We start from the raw sequence: 20,483 nt of genomic DNA, 5'->3' as shown, positions 1-20,483 counted from the left end.
TACGTCTCTTTTAGGTTCCTCATTGTTGTCTAGGTTCTCTGGGATTTTCATTTGTAGGCTGGTTTTCTTTGCTTTATGTTTAAGAACCACTAATGAGTGAGTACATGTGATAATTGTCTTTCTGTGTCTGGGTTACCTCACTCAAAATGATGTTTTCTGGCCTTGTCCATTTGCCTGCAAAATTCAAGATGTCATTATTTTTCCTGCTGTGTAGTACTCCATTGTGTAAATATACCACATTTTCCTTATCCATTCTTCGGTTGAGGGGCATTTAGGTTGTTTCCAGGTTCTGGCTATGACAAACAAAGTTGAGCACAGTCCTTGTGGCACGATTGAGCATCCTTTGGATATATACCCAAAAGTGGTATTATTAGGTCTTGAGGAAAGTCGTTTCCAAATTTTCTGAGAAATTGCCACACAGACATCAAAATGGGCTGTACCAGTTTGCATTCCCACCAGAAATGCAGAAGTGTTCCCTTTACCCCACAACCTCTCCAGCATAAGTTGTTATCAGTGTTTTTGATCTTGGCCATTCTTAAAGGTGTAATATGGAATCTCAGAGTTGTTTTGATTTGCATTTCTCTGACGATGAAGGATGTTGAACATTTCCTTAAGTGTCTTTCAGCCATTTTAGATTTCTCTGTTGAGAGTTCTCTGTTTAGGTCTGTACTCCATTTTTTTAATGGATTATTTGTTCTATTGATGACCAGTTTCTTGAGTTCTTTATATATTTTGGAGATCAGACCTCTGTCTGATGTGGGGTTGGTGAAGATCTTTCCCCATTCTGTAGGCTGTCGTTTGGTCTTGTTGACCTTGTCCTTTGCTTTACAGAAGCTTTTCAGTTTCAGGAGATCCCATTTATTAATTGTTTGTCTCAGTGTCTGTGCTGCTGGGGTTATATTTAGGAAGTGGTCTCCTGTGCCAATGCATTCAAGTGTACTTCCCACTTTCTCTTCTATCAGGTTCAGTGTGGCTGGCTTTATGTTGAGGTCTTTGATCCATTTGGACTTGAGTTTTGTGCATGGTGATAGATATGGATCTATTTTCATTATTCTACATATTGATACCCAGTTATGCCAGCAACATTTGTTAAATATGGTTTCTTTTTTCCATTTAATATTTTTTGCTTCTTTGTCAAAAATCAGTTGTTCGAAAGTGTGTGTATTAATATCCAGGTCTTCAATTCAGTTCAATCAGTCCTCCTGTCTGTTTTTATGCCAGTACCAAGCTGTTTTCAGTTCTGTAGCTCTGTAGTAGAGTTTGAAGTCAGGGATTGTGATGCCTCCAGAAATTCTTTTACTGTACAGGATTGTTTTGGCTATCCTAGGTTTTTTGTTTTTCCATTGAAGTTGAGTACCATTCTTTCAAGTTCTGTGAAGAATTTTGCTGGGCATTGCATTGAATTTGTAGATTGTTTTTTGTAAGATTGCCATTTTTACTGTGTTAATTCTGCCTCCCCAAGAGCATGGGAGATCTTACTACTTTCTGGTGTCTTCTTCAATTTCTTTCTTCAAAAATTTAAAGTTCTTGTCATACAAATCTTCCACTTGTTTGTTTAGAGTTACTGTGAGATATTTTATGCTATTTATGTCTACTGTGAAGGGTGATATTTCTCTCATTTCTTTCTCAGCCCATTTATCATCTGAGGGCTACTGATTTTTTTTGAGTTGATTTTGTATCCTGCTACATTACTGAAAGTGTTTGTGAGTTGTAGAAGTTCCTTGGTAGAAATTTTGGGATCACTTATGTAAACTATCATATCAGAAAATAGTGAGAGTTTGACTTCTTTTCCGATTTGTATCCCCTTTATCTCCTTTTGGTGTCTTATTGCTCTAACACCTCAAGAACTATATTGAATAGATTTGGAGAGAATGGACAACCTTGTTTTGTTCCTGATTTCAGTGGAATCGCTGGGAGTTTCCATTTAGTTTGATGTTGGCTGTTGGCTTGCTGTATATTGCTTTTATTATGATTAGGTATGTTCCTTGTATCCCTGCTCTCTCCAAGACCTTTATTATGAAGGGATGTTGTATTTTGTCGAAAGCTTTTTCGGCATCTAATGAGATGATCATGTGGTTTTTATTTTTCAGTTTGTTTATATGGTGGATTACATTGACAGATTTTTGTATGTTGAACCTTCCCTGCATCTCTGGAATGAAGCCTACTTGATCATGGTGGATGATGATCTGATGTGTTTTTGTATTCGATTTGCCAGTATTTTATTTAGTATTTTTACATCAATGTTCATGAGTGAGATTGCTCTGTAATTCTCTTTCTTAGTAATGTCTTTTTGTGGTTTGGGTATCAGGGTAATTGTAGCCTCATAAAAAGAGTTTGGCAATGTTCCTTCTGTTTCTATTGTGTGGAACAATTTGAGGAGTATTGGTATTAGTTCTTCTTTGAAAATCTTGTAGAATTCTGAGCTGAATCCATCTGGTCCTGGGCTTTTTTTGGTTGGGAGACTTTGGTTTCTATTTCTTCAGCAGTTATAGGTCTGTTTAATTTGCTTATCTGGTCTTGTTTTAATTTTGGTAAGTGATATTTATCCAGAAAGTTGTCCATTTCCTTTAAGTTTTCCAATTTTGTGGAGTACAGGTTTTCGAAATATGACCTGATGATTCTCTGTATTTCTTCCGTGTCTGTTGTTATGTCCCCCCTTTCATTTCTGATTTTGTTAATTTAGATATTCTTTCTCTGCCTTTTGATTAGTTTGGATAAAGGTTTGTCTATTTTGTTGATTTTTCTCAAAGAACCAGCTTTTTGTCTACTTGATTCTTTGTATTGTCTTCCTTGCTTCTATTTTGTTGATTTCAGCTCTCAGTTTGATTATTTCCTGCTGTCTAGTTCTCTTGGATGAGTTTGCTTCTTTTTGTTCTAAAGTTTTTTAATGTTCTGTTTATTCACTAGTGTGGGATTTTTCTAGCTTCTTTTTTTTTTTTCCAGCTTTTTTATGTAGGCATTTAGCGCTATGAACTTTCCTCTTAACACTGCTTTCGTTGTGTCCCATAAATTTGGGTATGTTGTGTAGTCATTTTCATTGAATTTTAGAAAGTTTTAATTTCTCCCTTTATTTTTACCTTGACCCATTGATGATTCAGGTGAGCACTGTTTAATTTCCATGTGTTTGTGGGCTTTCTGTAATTAGTATTGCTGTTGAATTCTAGTTTTAAGTCATGGTGATCTGATAAGGTACATTGGGTTATTACAAATTTTTTGTATCTGTTGAGGTTTGTTTTTTTTTACCGAGTATGTGGTCAGTTTTTGAGAAGGTTCCATGAGGTTCTGAGAAGAAGGTATATTCTTTTATGTTTGGATGGGATAGTCTACAGATGTCTGTTAAGTCCATTTGAGTCATAACATCTGTTAGTTTCCTTATTTCTCTGGTAATTTTTTGTCTGACCCATCCAGTGATGAAAGAGGAGTGTTGAAGTCTCCCAATATTAGTGTGTGGGGTTTGGTGTATGATTTAAGCTTTAGAAGTGTTTCTTTTACATGGGGGTGCCCTTGTATTTGGGGCGCAGATGTTCAGTATTGAGATTTTCTCTTGATGGATTTTTCCTGTGACTAATATGAAATGACCTTGTCTCTTTCACTGATTTTAGCTTGATGTCTATTTTGTTAGATATTAGGATGGCTACACCCACTTGTTTCTTAGGTTCATTTGATGGGTATATTTTTTCCTAACCCTTTACTCTGAGATGATATCGTCTTTGAGGTTGAGATGTGTTTCATATATGCAGAAGGATGGATTCTGTTTTCATATCTAATCTGTTAGCCTATGCCTTTTTATAGGTGAGTTGAGTCCATTTACATTAAGGGATATTAATGGCCAGTAATTGCTAACTCCTGTTAATTTAGTTTTCATTGTTGGTGATGTTAATTTGTGTGTTTTTTCCTTCTTTGGGATTTGCTGCTATGAGACCATCAATTGTCTATGTTTTTGTGTAGCCAACTTCCTTGGGTTGGAGCTTTTCTTCTAATATTTTGTGTAGTGCTGGGTTTGTGACTAGGTGTTGGTTAAATCTGGTTTTGTCACGGAATATCTTTTTAAAATTTATTTATTATGTATATAGTGTTCTGGGCACCAGATCTCATTATAGATGGGTGTGAACCATCATGTGGCTGCTGGGAATTGAACTCAGGAGCTCCGGAACAGCAGTCAGTTCTCTTAACCTCTGAGCCATCTCTCCAGCTCCATGGAATATCTTTTTTGTCCTTCTATGGTAATTGAATTTTTTCTGCGTATAATAATCTGTGTTGTCGGGGTTTCTGTCCTGCCCAGTTCCCGCAGTCATTAAGACCCAAAGAAATCACACAGAGTTCTACAGTAGTTATAAACTGATTGGCCCATTAGCTCAGGCTTCTTATTAACTCTTACGACTTATATTATTAACCCATTATTCTTTTCTGTTGTATGGAGAGCAGGATGTGTCCCGCCCCCCAGCTAGCTTAGCCCCCGAAATAATCACACAGAGAATGTATTAATTACATTACTGCCTGGCCATGAGCTCTAGCCTCCTATTGGCTAACTCTCACATCTTGATTAACCCATCTCCATTAATGTGTATTGCCACTTGACTGTGGCTTACCTGCATGAGTCTAACCATCGTCCTTCTCTGGCAGGAGAGCCATGGCATCTGCCTGTCTCTGCTTTCTTCCTCCCAGAATTCTGTTCTGTCTTCCCCACCTACCTGAGTTCTGCCCTATCAACTAGGCCAAGGCAGTTTCTTTAGTAACCAGTGAAAGCAACACAAATACAGAAGGGCCTCCTACGCCACTTATCTATGTTAGCCACATGGCTCAGTACCTCATTTGGCGAGGCAGTCACATCTTGCTTCTTCTGTGGCTGGGTCAGGACTGCAGAAAAAGCTTTCCTCTTCCCAGAATTCTCCTGTTCTTGTTGCCCCGCCTATACTTCCTGCCTGGCTACTGGCCAATCAGCATTTTACTAAAATACAATTGACAGAGTATAAACCACTGTCCCATAGCAGTAGTGTGGGATAGCATCTGTGGTCTCTTAATGTCTGCATAACGCTTGACCATGACCTTCTCTCTTTCATTGTCTCCAATGAGAAGTCAGGTGTAATTCTGATAGGTCTGCCTTTAAATGTTACTTGGCCTTTTTCCTTTGCAGTTCTTGATATTCTTTCTTTATTCTGTATGTTTAGTGTTTTGATTATTATGTGACAAGGGGACTTTTTTTGGATGCAGTCTATTTGGTGTTCTGTAAGCTTCTTGTATCTTCATAGGCATATCTTTCTTTAGATTGGGAAAGTTTTCTTCTATGATTTTGTTAAATATATTTTCTGTGCTTTTGAGTTGAACTTCTCCTTCTATACCTATTATTCTTAGGCTTGGTTTTTTCATGGTGTCCCATATTTCCTGGATATTTTGTTAGAGTTAATGTTTTCTTTGATTGATGAGTCTATTTTCTCTATTGTATCTTCAGTGCTTGAGATTTTTCTCTTCCATCTCTTGTATTCTTCTGTTTATGTTTGCATTTGTGGTTCCTGATCATTTTCTCATGACTTGTTTCTATAATTCCCTTGACTTGTGTTTTCTTTATTGTCTTTATTTCATTTTTCAAGTCTTGAATGGTTTCTTTCATATGTTTGATTGCTTTTTCTTGGTTTTCTTTAAAGGATTTGGTGATTTCCAATTTTTTTTGTCTTTCCTCTATTTCTTTGAGGGAATTTCTCATTTCTTCTTTAAGAGTCTCAGATATTCTTCTGAACTTATTTTTTAGGTCATTTTCTCCTGGATCATCCATACTTGGTTGTTCAAGTTTTGCTATTGTAGGGTCTCTAGATTTTACTGGTGTCATGTTGCTCTTTGTGCTGTTGCGTGCGTTCTTACCTTGTCTACTCATCTTTTTCCTCTAATTGGTATGATTGGGGCTGTCTATGACTCTGGTGATTAATCTTCTAGGTGCCAGTGGATCCAAGGCTCAGATGGTTGCTTCTTGTGATGCAGTCAGTGCCATGGTTCCAGTTATCCCACTGTTCACTCCATGTTCCTGGAGGTCGCTCAGTGCTTCCAGGGTTTGTTCTGCTCCTGAGGAGTTTGCTGTCTCAGGCCTGCTCTGGTCTAGATTGCCGGCTCAGACCTGTTTCTATAAATGTCCCCGGTCTGGATCTGCTCTTGCAGAAGTTCCTGACTTGGTGCCGGTCCTGTAAATTTCTCTGGCTCTATCTTCTCCCTCAGAGGTTTCAGACTCGGGTGCTCCTGGACCCGTAGAGGACCTGGCTCAGGTCTACTCCCTCAGAGGTCCCAGACTCATACCTGGACCCACAGAGGTTTCTGGTTCCTGCCTACTCCCTCGGAGGTCCCAGACCGAAGCCCAGACCTGCAGAGGTCCTGGCTCAGACCTATTCCCTCAGAGGTCCCAGACTCACGCGCAGACCTGCAGAGGTCCTGGCTCAGGCTTAAACCTTGGAGGTCCCAGACTTACACCCAGGCCCGCAGGGGTCCTGGCTTCAGGTCTACTCCCTGGAAGGTCCAAATTCATTCCCGGACACGTGGCGATCTCTCACTCAGGCCCACTTGCTGAGCAGTTGCTCCCCTGTACCTGCTCCAGTAGAGTTCCTTGTCTCAGGTCTGCTCTGTCCCAGGCCACTGGCTCAGTCCTGCCTCTGCAAATGTCCCTGGTCTGGATCTGCTCCCACTCTGTGGAGCTTGCCATTGTCTCAGGCCTGCTCTGGCCCAGGTCACTGGCTCAGTCCTGCTCCCCTTGATTTTAGGGTTTTTGATTTTAGTTTTTCAACAAATGGTTTGTCTATGTTACTCTGGCTGTCCTGAAAGTCTCTGTAGACCAGAGTGGCCTCCAGCTCAGAGATCCACCTGCCTCTGCCTCCTAAGTGCTGGGATTAAAGGCCTGTACAACCACTGCCTGGGTGGCTGTTTCAGTTTAATACATGTATGATGTGTTGTAGGAAGGAAACCCCTCAAAAGCCACGATGAAGTATACTAAAGCAACACTCCTGCAGAGCGTTCAGTCCCTGGAGGTGTCTTGTTACGTAACAGCTGTTATAGACTCCAGGATGAAGGGAAGTGGCCTCTTAGCAAAGCATGTGAGCTGCTATAGGTTGCACAGGGGCTTCAGAATTGTGGCCATCAGGAAACCCTGATGGTGTTGCTCTGCTATTTTACATTTTTGTACAAAAGACTGCCACACAGACAACTATTTCAAGTATATAATTAAGCTCTGAGGGCTGGAGAGAAGGCTCAGCAGTTAAGAGCTCTTGCAGGAGACTTTGGTTCAGTTCCCAGCACCCACATCAGAAGGCTCACAACTGCCTGTAACTCCAGTTCAAGGGAATCCAGTGCTCTCTTCTGGCCTCTGCAGGCACTGCACACATGAGTTGAACACGCAGACACACACAAATACACAAATTTAAAACAAAATTAAACTTTCAAATAAAAATTTTGTAAAGAAATAGATGGGGTAAGATGTTCTTTGTCCTTCATGGCAGGGTTTATTTCCCCTATGTGTTTTGGTAAGTATATTATTAATACTTAAAACATTTAAAACCAATGTGCAGATCACATAACTTCATGTATATTCATTCAGTTCTTTGTATTTCTCCCACTTTTAGCACAGACTGGCCACTCAGCTCTCCTAGCCCAATGGATGCACCATCCGTTAAGATCCGCAGAATGGATCCTTTCTCTACAAAAGAACATATTGAAGTCATAGCTCCTTCACCTCAAAGAAGTCGGTCTTTCTCAGTGGGCATTTCCTGTGGCCAGACAAGTTCCTCTGAGAGCCAATTCTCCCCCCTGGAGTTCTCAGGAACAGACTGTGGAGACAACAGCGAGTCAGTGGATGCTGCCCACCTCCTCCAGGACAGTTGCCTGACAGAGTGTGACGTGGAAGATGGTACTGTGGACGGCAATGATGAGGGGCACTCCTTTGAACTCTGTCCTTCTGAAGCTTCTCCCTACACAAGGTCAAGGGAGGGAACGTCCTCTTCCATAGTGTTTGAAGACTCTGGCTGCGACAATGCGTCCAGTAAGGAAGACCCCAGAACCCGGCCGCACAATGGCAGCCACTGTGTTAACAAGCTAACTGAGCTCAAGTGCTCTGGCAGCAGATCCTCTTCCGAAGCCACCTTATCTACCTCTCCTACCAGACCAACCACTCTGAGTTTAGACTTCACCAGGAACACTGTGGACCAGCTCCAGCCCAGCTCCCCGAAGGTGTACCTGTACATTCAGATGCAGCTGTGCAGAAAGGAGAACCTGAAAGACTGGATGAACCGACGCTGCAGCATGGAGGAGAGGGGCCACAGCGTGTGCCTGCACATCTTTCTGCAGATTGCAGAGGCCGTGGAGTTTCTGCACAGCAAGGGACTCATGCACAGGGACCTCAAGGTGTGTAGTCAGAGAACGTTACGCCAGGTCTGGGGTGTGATATCTGTGGTTCAGAGCAGGATTACAATCGTCAGTCCTTAACCAAAGCGCTGGCAGAGTGGAGTAATGTAAAGGCTTCAGAGAACAGCAGTCCAGGAAAGAGACAGGAGAGGAAGAGGTCTTGTGTTTGGAAGGTTCAGACAGACCATGCATTTTCCCCTATAGCCCGTTCATTTTAGTAGTCTTGATAGGGAAAAGAGTCTCTAAAGTCCACTCTGAGCAGTTATGCTACATAATTCCTGTGCTTTAAAAATATTTTTATGGGGCTAGAAAGATGGCTCAGAGGTTAAGAACACTGGCTGCTCTTCCAGAAGTCCTAAGTTCAATTACCAGCAACCACATGGTAGTTCACAACCATCTGTATGAGATTTGGTGCCCTCTTCTGGCATCCAAGCATACATGCAGGCATAACACTATATATATATATATATATATATATATATATATATATATATATATATATATATATATATATATAAAATAAAGATTTATTTAAAAAAGAAAAAGGAAATAATACTTCTACATCACCTGGCAGTGGTGGCACACACCTTTAATACCAATACTTGGAAAGCAGAGGCAGGTGGATCTCTTGAGTTGAAGGCCAGCCTGGTCTACAGAGTGAGTTCCAGGACAGCCAAGGCTACATAGAGAAATCCTGTCTAGAAAAAAACATATATATGTGTGTGTGTGTGTGTGTGTGTGTGTGTGTGTGTGTGTGTGTGTGTGTATTTCTGTATATATTTCATTATGTTTTTCTTTAATTACAGTTATTTAGAGTGCACACTCTTAGGTATGCTTGGTATATCTGTGAAGGCTAAAGAAGAATTTATGAGAGTCAATTCTCTTCTTTCACGGTGTGGATACCAGGGATTGAACTCAAGTTGTCAATCTTGGCAGCAAGCACCATTATCCACTCTGCCATCTTGCTAGCCTCCAACTTCTTATGGCTTTGAATAGCCTTGACACAGGTACCCCTGGGCCTCTATAGCACATGGTGAGAAAGCCTGAGTGGAAAGGGAGATGAGTCTACTCACTACCCAGCTCTGATTTGGGGCAGCAGAGTCCATGTTTTTACCCCATTGCTCACTGTGTGGGCTTTGAAGGAGAAGTCAACTGGAGAAAGGTGGCAAGTGCTTAACACAGTGGCTGTAGCTGTGAAGCTTCAACCCTGTTCTCAGAGTATGCAGTGTTGAACAGTGCGGCAGTACCATGCGCTAAATTGCATAAAATTTCAAATCCAAGTGGTAGTGCATGCCTGGAATCCCAGCACTTAGGAGGCTGAAACAGGAGGATTGATGTGAGTTCAAGGCTAGCCTGGGCCACAAAAAAAGTGAGAGAGAGCCTATCTAAGTAATGAGTACATATGCACAGAGTTTCTATAGTGTACATTTCTAAAAACCAAGTGTACAGGACTGTAAATAGTTTGCTGATTCTGTTGAAATTTTAACCGTTTCTTGCCATGATCCACATGCTCCTGATAGCCCCCAGTAGGTGTGTATGTAACCTATAAACATTTTCTGAGAGAAGTGACTTAAATGTTGGGCAGATTTGGCTTTGTTTTAAATATTTTAAGTCTTATTTTATATAACCACAAACTTTTGCTCCAGTTACTGAAGTAGCTATATCAGGAACTGGTGCCTGGGTCTAGGAGTGTATCTCCTTTGGTAGAGTGCTTGCCTAGCATGCAGTGAGGCCCTGAGTTCAATTCCTACAGTTGGTCACTGGTCTTTCAGGACAGCCTGGACTACATAAAACCATTATCTTTAAAATAAACAAAAAGTTACATTCGGGGATAGAGAGATAGCTCAGAGGTTAAGAGCACTGGCTGCTCTTCCAGAGGTTCTGAGTTCATTTCCAGCAACCACATGGTGGTTCACTACCATCTAGCATGAGTTCTTGTGCCCTCTTCTGGCCTGCAGGCAAAACACTGCACATGTAATAAATTAATAAATCTTTTTTAAAAAGTTACTTTCTTCTAAAATCATCAAAAATATTTTTAAATTTTTTAATGTGTTTTAGAGTTTGGGGAGAAAATAGGAATAAGAACTGGAAAGACCCCCTATGCTCTGATGTAACTACCACTTGTTATAAATGCTATCTGTGCATCAGAAGTTTGGAGTGGGTCCAAACCGGGTGCCAGGGATTGTTCCACACAAACTGAAAAGTTTAGAGGTGATTCCTTTGTTTTGTTGGGTCCTACAACAGAGAGACCCAAAGCTTGAGATGGGTGATACCAGCTGTTGAGGTGTGGGTATGGCCAACCTTCCTCATGCGTGTGCATGTTCCCCCGTGGGCTTCTGCCTGTCATACAGCAGCAACAAGATGGTGAAAGGCCAAGCCAGTGCCTTCGCTGCAGTAGTAATCTGCTGCTGTATAATGTGAGCAAGACGTAGGTGAAAGGTCTGCTCAACACTGCACTGTCCTGTAAAGATTCTTCTCTGTTTATATATGGACCAGAAAAATTCCTGAACGAAAGTTGATTTTCCCTTTCGTTTTTCTAAGAATATGAAACGATTTATTCCCTTGGAAAGGCAGTCGTTTCAAAGATGTCTAGTGTGCTGACAGAAATACCACCATGAATTTTCCCCTAGCTAAAAAGCCTGGATCTTTAGCTGTGTTCTGACCCAAGGCTTCAAGATCAATGTTAAATCTCCTAGCTTTCCTTCCTCACAGGTTTGGTCACGAGTCTGCCATCAGCACTGCTGGCACTGTCTCTCCAGCCCTTTGAGCTTTTCTCAGTGTTTCCTCAGAGAACCTATTTCTCCTTTGTCAGCCTCATCACACCTAGGTCGTTTGTCCTCTGGTTTCCATGGTGGCCCAAGCCATGCCCTCCTTGTCCCCTCATCCCAGCCTCAGAGGAATGCCTGGCGTGTTCTGAACTCTTGCTTCATTTTATTTTGGATTTCCTTGTGCTTGCCATTAAAAGCATTAGTGCCGACTGAGCCCTCAGGGGCTCTGTCAGCCATTCAACAAAACGTGGGGATTTGGCCAGGATCAGACATTTGGTGCGCAAAATTCTCCTTAGCTCTTTTTTCTGCTTTGGCCAGGCTTTCCTGTCACAGAATCAAGACGGCCACCAGTGGCTCTTGGACTTGTTTGCCATTTAAGTTTTCTGGAGGGCTTCAGTAGGAGGTGGTAGGAAAAGTTTTTCTTTCCCCAGGTTGGCTAGAAAACCTAGGGCTTGTTCTCAGTAAACCAAGGACCATAGCCTGTCCCTCCACCGCACTCCTTGGCAGAAAAGGGATTAGGCCAGCGTGGGGGCTGCCACAGACCCAGGAAGTCAGGATGTTTCAGAGAGAAGCACTAGAAATAGATGCTAGAGAGACAAACACTGTCTTTTAGGGGTTCCGTCAGTAGTTGCTGTTGGAAAATGGGAGTAGGACACTGGGGGTGTATCTCGGTTGTTGTAACACCACATAAAATGGACCAGTGAGGAAAACACCAGAATGTTAAGGTCGTCTTCGGCTATATAGTGAGGTTGAGTTCCAGCACAGGACTGTTTTATAGTAGCTCTTATGTAGTCATGGGCCTGATGCTTCTGATATGGGGCCGTTGGTGGGAACGTTCAGGCTTATTAGTATAGATGTCAGTTACAGTAACCTCATTGCTTCAAAGTCAGAATTTTATAATGGCGTCTGAGTCAAAGGAAGTGTATTTCCAGGCGTGTTGGGTGTGTTGCACTAAAAGGCTTGGTTTCCTGGGTTTAGTGGCTCTTGGTTGGCTGCCTCACCAGCTCTCTCACCTGTCTCACTGCTGTCTTGGGGAAAGTGGTGGATTTCATGTAGGGGACCTGGAGTTGGAGGAGCTCATGTGACATTTGGTTTGCTGCATTTAATATGCAAATTCAAGTGGGAATTTAGAACTCAGGGCAGAGGCCTAAGTGTGGCTCTGGCATTAGGAGCGTGTGGGATTTAGAAAACGCTATAACTGCAGTCATGAGTTCTGATTCTCTGGATAGGCTTTTTCCCCTCGGACACAGTTGATAGGCATGTTACATTTGTTAGATGGTCGGATGAAGATCATCTGCCATAGAGTAAGGCATGCAGGATACGGCAGCAGAGCCACGGCCGCTGCCTGAGTTCAGTTCCTGGCCCTACCACATGATAACTGGGGCTTTGGTTTCCATATCTAGAAAGCGGGGGACAAACAGTAACTTTCAAAGGGTGATATTACATGAGTTAGTAATAAACTGACCGGACCAACACTTTATTTTCTTCCTCTTTTTAACGTATAGTTTGATCATGTTCTTCGCCCTCGCCAGCTCCTCCCAGAGCCTCTCCACCTTCCTACCCACTCAACTTGGTTTGGTTTGTTTTTAGTGACAAGGTTTCTCCTTGTAGCCTTGGCTGTTCTAGAACTCTCTCTGTAGGCCAAGCTGGCCTTGAACTCAGAGATCTGCCTGAACCTGCCTTGGAACTAAACATCTGCATTGGAATTGAAGGCATGCACCACTACCAACCGGTCTTTCTCTTAATAGCAAAACAAATCTCAAAAAACATGGAATCTAATTTGTGTTGGCCAGGTGCTCCTCTTCATGGGGACAGTGATTCATTTTAAAGAGCCGTATACTTTAGAATATTTATTTTTTGATTTCTTTTCTGAAATCATAAAATTCTTTTGACTTCTTTTCCTTCTCTATATATACTCTTGTGATTTTTTTTTCCTTATTTTCCCCAGCCTTCCAACATATTCTTCACCATGGATGATGTGGTCAAAGTTGGGGACTTTGGACTAGTGACTGCCATGGACCAGGATGAAGAAGAGCAGACTGTTCTGACTCCAATGCCAGCCTATGCCACACACACAGGACAAGTGGGGACCAAGCTCTACATGAGCCCTGAGCAGGTGAGTCTTGTGGTTAGCCAGGCAGTGGGATAGCTGTGCCTAATGGGTCTTCTCCATGTCCTCCGGACAGTGTCCAGTAATACACAGCCTAAAAGGGGCACAAGAATGAGAAGCGACAGACACATTTTCACCTCTGAACAAGAAGTTGGAGAGAGACTTAGAGAGCCGGACATGGTGGCTCATGGCAGTAATCCAAGCAGTTGGGAGGCTGGAGCAGGATGATTGCCGTGAGTTCAAATTCAGGCTAGGTTACAGAAAGAGACCTGTCTCAACCCAAAGAGAAAGAGCAGGAGTGTGGAGAAGAGGACAGACAGACAGACAGGTGTGGTAATGTATGCCTGTAATCCCAAAACTCAGGACACTGAAGCAGAGTTGTGAATTCAAGTCTAGCCTAGGTTACCTAGCAAGTTCAGGCCAGCCTGGGTGATATAACAAGAATATGTCACAAAGCCAGGAGAGGGAAGGGACTAAGAAGACGAAACTACAAATTAGGTGAGCTGTAGAGACTATATTATGCAGTGCACAGCAATTAAAATGCAACCAGGATTCCCAGTCTCCCAGTCCCCTCTCAACCTGAGAGTCTGGGTTCTCGCTTATGTTTGCTTTTGTAAAAAGTTCAGCTCTGTAAGCCTTCAAAAGAAAGTTTGCTGACTGGGAATTGTCTTGATTCTCTTCTTCAAATACAGTATCAGGCAATATTTAGTTGTTGCCCAACCTGCTGCCCTCTTGTGGTACATACTCAATAAACTGTTCTTCAAAGAGCTATTCAAACAATAGTTCAAGCTCCACAAATTCATATAATTCAAATAAATATATGCAAAAAAATTAAGTCTTAAAAACTTCATAATCCAGTAATGGGTTAATAATGCTTTTTTCTCTATATATTCATCTGTCTATGTAGGGAATGTGGAAAATATAGGAAGAAAGATAATAAAGAAAAAGGCATTTACTAATAGTATGTATATAATATAATATTGTCATTTCCAGCTATGTGCACATACACTTACCTATATAAAACAAAAAAATGTTTTATTGGAAACCAAAATTGGGATTCTATTCCTAAAATATGGCATTCATGTATTTCTGGCCACCTTAAACAACACTCTTGTCTGTGAAGCATTCACTCGGTTCAGATTGCTCAATGTTTAGTGTCAGTTTTGCTGTTAGGCTTGTCACTGGATAATGCCCCAGCATCTCTGTCACATGTCATGAACTGAATTGGATGGGATCAAGCACCAGCTGTCCAGGCACCTCCATTAAATAAGTCAGTTTACACCATCCAAATAGTGTCTGCAGGTATCTTTCTTCCCTGTACCGCTGTGGGCAATGTCCTTGAACACGTTTTCTTTGAACCTTTCGGAGGTGGTGGTGAGGGGCAGGTAAGGGACAGTGCAGATAGATTGCTGTAGTCACTTTAGAAGGAAGGAGGGTGACACAGCAGATACAGCCACTGGAACTTTCCTCCTGCTGTTTTGTGAGCAGAAGCAAGCCATCTGCCACCTGCAGAGAAGGAACCAGGGAGGCAGGTACCTGGAGTGGTGGAGAGGAGGTGATGGCCTCAATCCTGCTGCTCTGACACCCACCTTTCCCCTCTCCCTCCCCTAGTCGAGCAGTGAGGTGAGCCAGGTCCAGAGCTGTTTACCTGGAGTTAAGTAACTGGCCTAAGGAACTGTTCATAAATAAAAGGGCTCTCCTGAGGCACCAGGAGTTCGCTTTGCATTTGAATGGGGCTTTTCCTTAGTAGAGCAGACCAGTTGTGATTCATTGCTTCATGGTATCAGGAATTTATTGAGGGCCTGCTCTGTACTTAGCCCAGTGCTGAATGATGGGAAGGGAACACAAAAGCAGCAGATCTCTTCCCTGCCAGGACTGGGAAAGAACAAGAAATATGCACATGAAAAATGGAGCTATGCATACAAAGCAGTCTGCAATTAAGTGCATAATGAAGGCTCACGGGTTGATTAGTGGCTTGGAGTAATGACCGTCTTCAGGAGTCTGCAGGACTATGGTGATTAGAAATGAGATTGGCTTGAGATAGTGTCGCTTTGAAAAGCTTCACCTCAGGGGGGCCAGAGCAACCCTTATGGACTCGGCACACAAGGCTCCAGGTTTCTGCCGATTTTGCTGATGCATATCTCAGCCTTACCTGGGCTTTCCCTCTGTAATGCTGAGTGGTGTAATTACACCTGCCCACAGAGGAAGAGGGCGGGGAGAGGGCCTTAGCAGTTAACTCTTTGCAAACACTTACACAGACACTTCCTCCCTGAGGTACTAGGTCAACTCTGGGGTTCACAGATGCTGTCATAGCAACTGGACCATCTGTGTTGATCATGTGAGGATATACTCTCTCTGGGATGATTTCTTACACAGTTGTATGTTATTTCAGATTCATGGAAACAACTACTCCCATAAAGTGGACATCTTCTCTTTGGGCTTGATTCTGTTTGAATTGCTTTACCCATTCAGCACTCAGATGGAACGAATCAGGGTAAGTACATTTTGCTCCCAAAAGGATAAGATTAGAAAGAGAAAATTATTTAAAACTTAACAAGAGTTATGTTTTTATTATGTTTAATGTTTTAAACTGTGTGTGTGGTGTGTGTGTCTTTCCTGGGAGCAGAAGGGATCATATGGACACCAGGGCTGTTCTTAGATGTTCCTTTTGCATGAATTCATCATAATCGTCACAGTGTTTTGCATTTGGTACCTTTGTGATCAGTGAGAGCCAGAGGGGGCGGCAAGGGTAACATGAGTGGGAGAAGGAACTGGTGGTGACAGTTGACCGGAGGACACTGGTACAGAGGACAAGTGGCCATGCACTCATAGCTTCAATGCTGGCAAATGACAAATGACACCTGGCTAGGTTTTTCCTTCTCAGAACAAATCACGACCATGGGTTTTCAGGCACATGGTACTAAATGGGTGTGGTAGTGCACACCTTTAATCCCACCCAGCACTTGGGAGGCAGAGACTGGCAGATCTCTGGGTGTTTGAGGTTGGCGAGATCTACGTAGTAAAATTTCAGGACAGTCAGGGTTACTACACTAGCTATCTAGTGAGCTCTGTCTAAATGAAAAAAAAAGATACCCAACTAAATTAAAGAATCAAGAGTTATCAGTTCATCAAAGACACTATTGAGAAAATGGGGAGTGGGCTGGAGAGAAGGCTCAGTGGTTGAAAGCCTTTCACAGACAGACAGACAGACATGCACACACAGTGCATATAGACACATACATTAATAAAAATAAAAAGTGAAAAGACAGGCTGGAGTGTTATCAGTGGGGAGTATGTTAAAAGTTTAAACAATATTTTTCTTTCTTTTTAGACCTTAACTGATGTAAGAAATCTGAAGTTTCCACCGCTGTTTACTCAGAAATATCCTCGAGAGGTATGTATAGTTCTCAGCGTCTTTCTCTGAAATTGTGCTCTTAAAGACACCCTTAACCATAAAGGGTCCTTAGTCACTAGTCAGCTTCCCCTTTTCAGATGAGACAGTTGACCTTCTAGAGCAGGGCTCTCACGACCACTTTGAAGTCAAAGGCCCCTTTCACAGTGGTGGCCTAGGACCACCAGAAAACATAGATATTTACATTATGATCTATAACAATAGCAAAATTACAGTTATAAAGTGGCAACAAAGGTAATTTTATGGTTGGGGTCACCACAACACGAGGGATTATGTCAAAGGGTCACAGCATTAGGAAGGTTGAGAACCACTGTGCTAGAGGGCCAGTTTGTAGGACTGCCCTCAACTCACTGACCTGCAGGGTCAGAGTTACATTAACTCTTTCTGTTGGTGAGTTGGCCAGCAATCTCTAAAAATGGCTTATCTTGGGGGCTGGAGAGATGGTTCAGCCATTGAGAGCTCTGACTGCTCTTGTAGAGGACCCAGGTTCAATTCCTAGCACTCACATGGCAGCTCCCAACTGTCCATAACTACAATTCCAGGGGACTCAACATCCTTCCACAGATAAAGCAAATACCAGTACACATAAAAAAATAAAAATAAAAAATAATAATTTTAGATTGGCTTCTCTTAAACAAAAGTCCCCAGTTACTATTGATTCCAGGTATGGGAGCTAGTCAGGCCACACAGGAAGCTGTTTAGAAGATTATGGGAAAATTAAGCTAATCCTCATATTAAAAATAAGCTCTAAAGTTGTCTTTTTCTTTTTGTAACTTTTTTTTTCCATAGTGCATTTGGGTCCACAGCTTATTGCTTTAATATTTATACATTAATAAATCCTGACTTTTAAAATACTTTATCAAGATTATTGTAGATTGTTGTGTATTCATAAGATGAATTTATTTTAAAATCAAGTGACATCTGTACCTCAAGGGTGTAATTCTAAAACTTTTCCTTTCGTTGTAAAACCACCATTTACACCCAGATAGCCTCTGTACATTTGCAACAGGGCTTACAAGCTAACTCCAGCCTGCTGCCTATTTGTAATATAGCATGTGTGTGTGTGTGTGTGTGTGTGTGTGTGTGTGTATACACGTGCACAACTATGGAAGTTAGAGAACAACTTTTGGGGTTTAGTTCTCTACCATGTGGGACCTAAGTAGCCAACTCAGGTCATCAGCCTTGGCAGCAAGGGCCATGGAAATGGCTCAGTGGGTAAGAGTGCTTATTGAAGACCCAAGTTGGAATTCCCAGCAACCACATAAAAGTTGGACATGCCTACACACACATTTTTAACCTAGCATTGCAGAGGGCAGAGGGCAGAGGCCTCTGGGACTTACTGGTTGCCATCCTGGCTTCAGGTTCAGTGAGAGACACTGTTTGAAGGGATAAAGGTGGAGAGTAAAGCAGGATCCTGACATCCTCCCCTGTGTCCACAGGGGCTCAAGTGCACACACCACCTACACATACACCACACACACACACATGCACACACAGTGATGGAACCCAGCCATGCTCTCTACATATTCTCTGTGACTACTTTGGGGCTTCTGTGACAGATGACTAATCAGATGAGGTTCACACACTTAAAACAGAGTTGTTTTCCTGAAGCTGAGGTTATAGCTAAATACAGTTAGAATCTTCTAACTATAGCTAAATAATCTTCTAAATATAATCTTCTAAATATAGCTAAAGACCGTTTACCTACCACCTGCAGAGCCCTGTCCAGCTTCTGTATTGGGGACAGTGTGTGTGTGTGTGTGTGTGTGTGTGTGTGTGTCTGTCTGTCTGTCTGTCTGTCTGCCTGTCTGTGTCTGTGTATCAGTGTGTGCATCTGTGAGTATATGCGTATTTATTTATGTTTGTTATTTTCCATAACTTAAAGGACTGCTTAATAATCTAAATCCAGAACTTTGAACAAAGCCATTTTATGTTTCAGCATATGATGGTTCAAGACATGCTATCTCCATCCCCTACGGAGCGGCCAGAAGCCACAAACATCATTGAAAATGCTGTGTTTGAGGACTTGGAGTTTCCCGGGAAAACGGTTCTGAGACAACGGTCTCGCTCCATGAGTTCATCTGGAACAAAGCATTCCAGACAGCCCAGCTGCTCACATAGCCCGCTGCCTGGCAACTAGCCTTCAGCTGTGCCAGCAACCCTCGCAGGTGGCAGGGAGCAGACACCTTGAGGGATGTGGTTCTCCACAGGGGTGGACTCAGAGTTTATGCTTTGATCAATTTGATTTGGGACCAGTTTTTCTAAGTCAGACTGGATTGTGTTCCTAATCCAGTTTCCTCTTAACTGAACTTCAAGGAAAGGGCTATGTAAGTGACATGTGGACTTGTTTCTCGTTGGTGTCCCAAAACTAGATCAAGGTTTAGAACCCTCACTTTTTGCCAGGAGGTAGAAACAACCCCAGAAATGATATGAACTGGAAGTATCTATAGCACAAAAGAATAAAGGACCCTCCCACGTGGTGACTACCCGCTCTACAAATACACTTTCTAGAGATACAAGGGTGGCTTGGGAAGTGATTGTTACAAAGCTGACTCCATTTTTGTCCCTGGTGGGCACTTGACGCGTCTGCACTATTTGGAAGGCACATAGCACAAGCTGGGTTGAGGTTCATGTCAGTGGTGTCATAGTCTGTCCGCAGTTTTGAGTAACTTCATTCCTTAGGTGGTTACAGGGAGTGTCATGAGCTTTTTGTACTTTTTACCTCCAATAATGGGGAAATGAAGCTTTCTAGGTCGTGGTCTAAGGCTCTGATCTGAGGTTTTTAAAAAAGAAGCTATGATAAGAAATGGATCATCTATTACGACTAACTTCTTCAATTATGTATTTTATCCTAATAGAGACTATCTTCTCTGTAATACTACAAGTGGGTATATCCCCAAAACTGATTATAGATAAGTTTAATCATCTCAACTTGCTAACATGTTTTTATTTTCCCTGTAAATATGTTTATTTTTTATTTATAAAAATTCTGAAATCAATCCATTTGGGTTGGTGGTGTACAGAACACACGTGAGTGTGTTAACTATTATGACTTCTTTCAAGTCTAAATGATTTAATAAAACTTTTTTAAATTATATTTACAGTTGACTCTTATTTTAGAGAGTTTGCAGGTGATTTTCTAACTTATAGAATGGGATCAAAAGGCTCTGGAAGGTTATACCCCTTACTCCAAGACAATGTATTCCTTTTAATTTTTTTATTTTTATTAATGTATGATTATATATCTGCCCCAAGTGCCCAGATGCCAGTGGAGGCTAGATGAGGATGTCAGATCCCCTGAGCTGGTTGTGAGACATCTGATGTGGTGCTGGGTACTGACTCAGGACCTCTGGAAGAGTAGCAAATGCTCTTAACAGCTGAGCCCTCTCCAACTCTATGAATCTATGAAAACTTGTCTATCTTCCTTCCTTCCTTCCTTCCTTCCTTCCTTCCTTCCTTCCTTCCTTTCTTTCTTTCTTTATTTTTTTGTGATAGAGTTTCTCTGAGTAACAACCCCAGCTGTCCTGGAACCAGACTGGCCTCACACTCACAGATCCGCCTGCCTCTGCCTCCCGAATGCTGGGATTAAAGGAAGGTGTGCACCACCACCACCACCTGGCAAAAAGTTATTCTTAAACTCTTCAAGACAAGTGTCTTTTCTGTTACTTCCCAAGTTCACAGGATTCATAATCAAAGATAGGTTCTGTGCCCCACTCCATGCCAAGGACTGGAATATAGAGGACCACGCCCCAACGCAAGAGCTCGAAGAGGAAAGGAAGGTGGCATTAGTAGTTATGCCCATCGGTGTGGGCCTAATTCC

At 42.2% G+C, this 20,483-nt stretch overlaps 1 protein-coding gene across 1 annotated transcript in view; it reads left to right on the top strand.

The window, feature by feature from the left end:
* Nucleotides 1–19,760, top strand: part of Eif2ak3 (eukaryotic translation initiation factor 2 alpha kinase 3) — a 67,734-nt gene extending 47,974 nt beyond the window's left edge. The window contains exons 13-17 of the mRNA XM_038320550.1: nucleotides 7,596–8,373; nucleotides 13,090–13,257; nucleotides 15,644–15,745; nucleotides 16,583–16,645; nucleotides 18,603–19,760. Coding sequence (XP_038176478.1) covers nucleotides 7,596–8,373; nucleotides 13,090–13,257; nucleotides 15,644–15,745; nucleotides 16,583–16,645; nucleotides 18,603–18,803 — 1,312 coding nt within the window. The 3' untranslated portion in view covers nucleotides 18,804–19,760. The remainder of the gene's footprint in view (nucleotides 1–7,595; nucleotides 8,374–13,089; nucleotides 13,258–15,643; nucleotides 15,746–16,582; nucleotides 16,646–18,602) is intronic.
* Nucleotides 19,761–20,483: the final 723 nt, after the last annotated feature.

This window comes from Arvicola amphibius, chromosome 2, assembly GCF_903992535.2.
Source record: "Arvicola amphibius chromosome 2, mArvAmp1.2, whole genome shotgun sequence".
Taxonomy (NCBI): Eukaryota; Metazoa; Chordata; class Mammalia; order Rodentia; family Cricetidae; genus Arvicola; species Arvicola amphibius.
The sequence above is the reverse complement of the archived record's forward strand: the minus strand, read 5'-3'. Positions and strand labels throughout refer to the sequence as shown.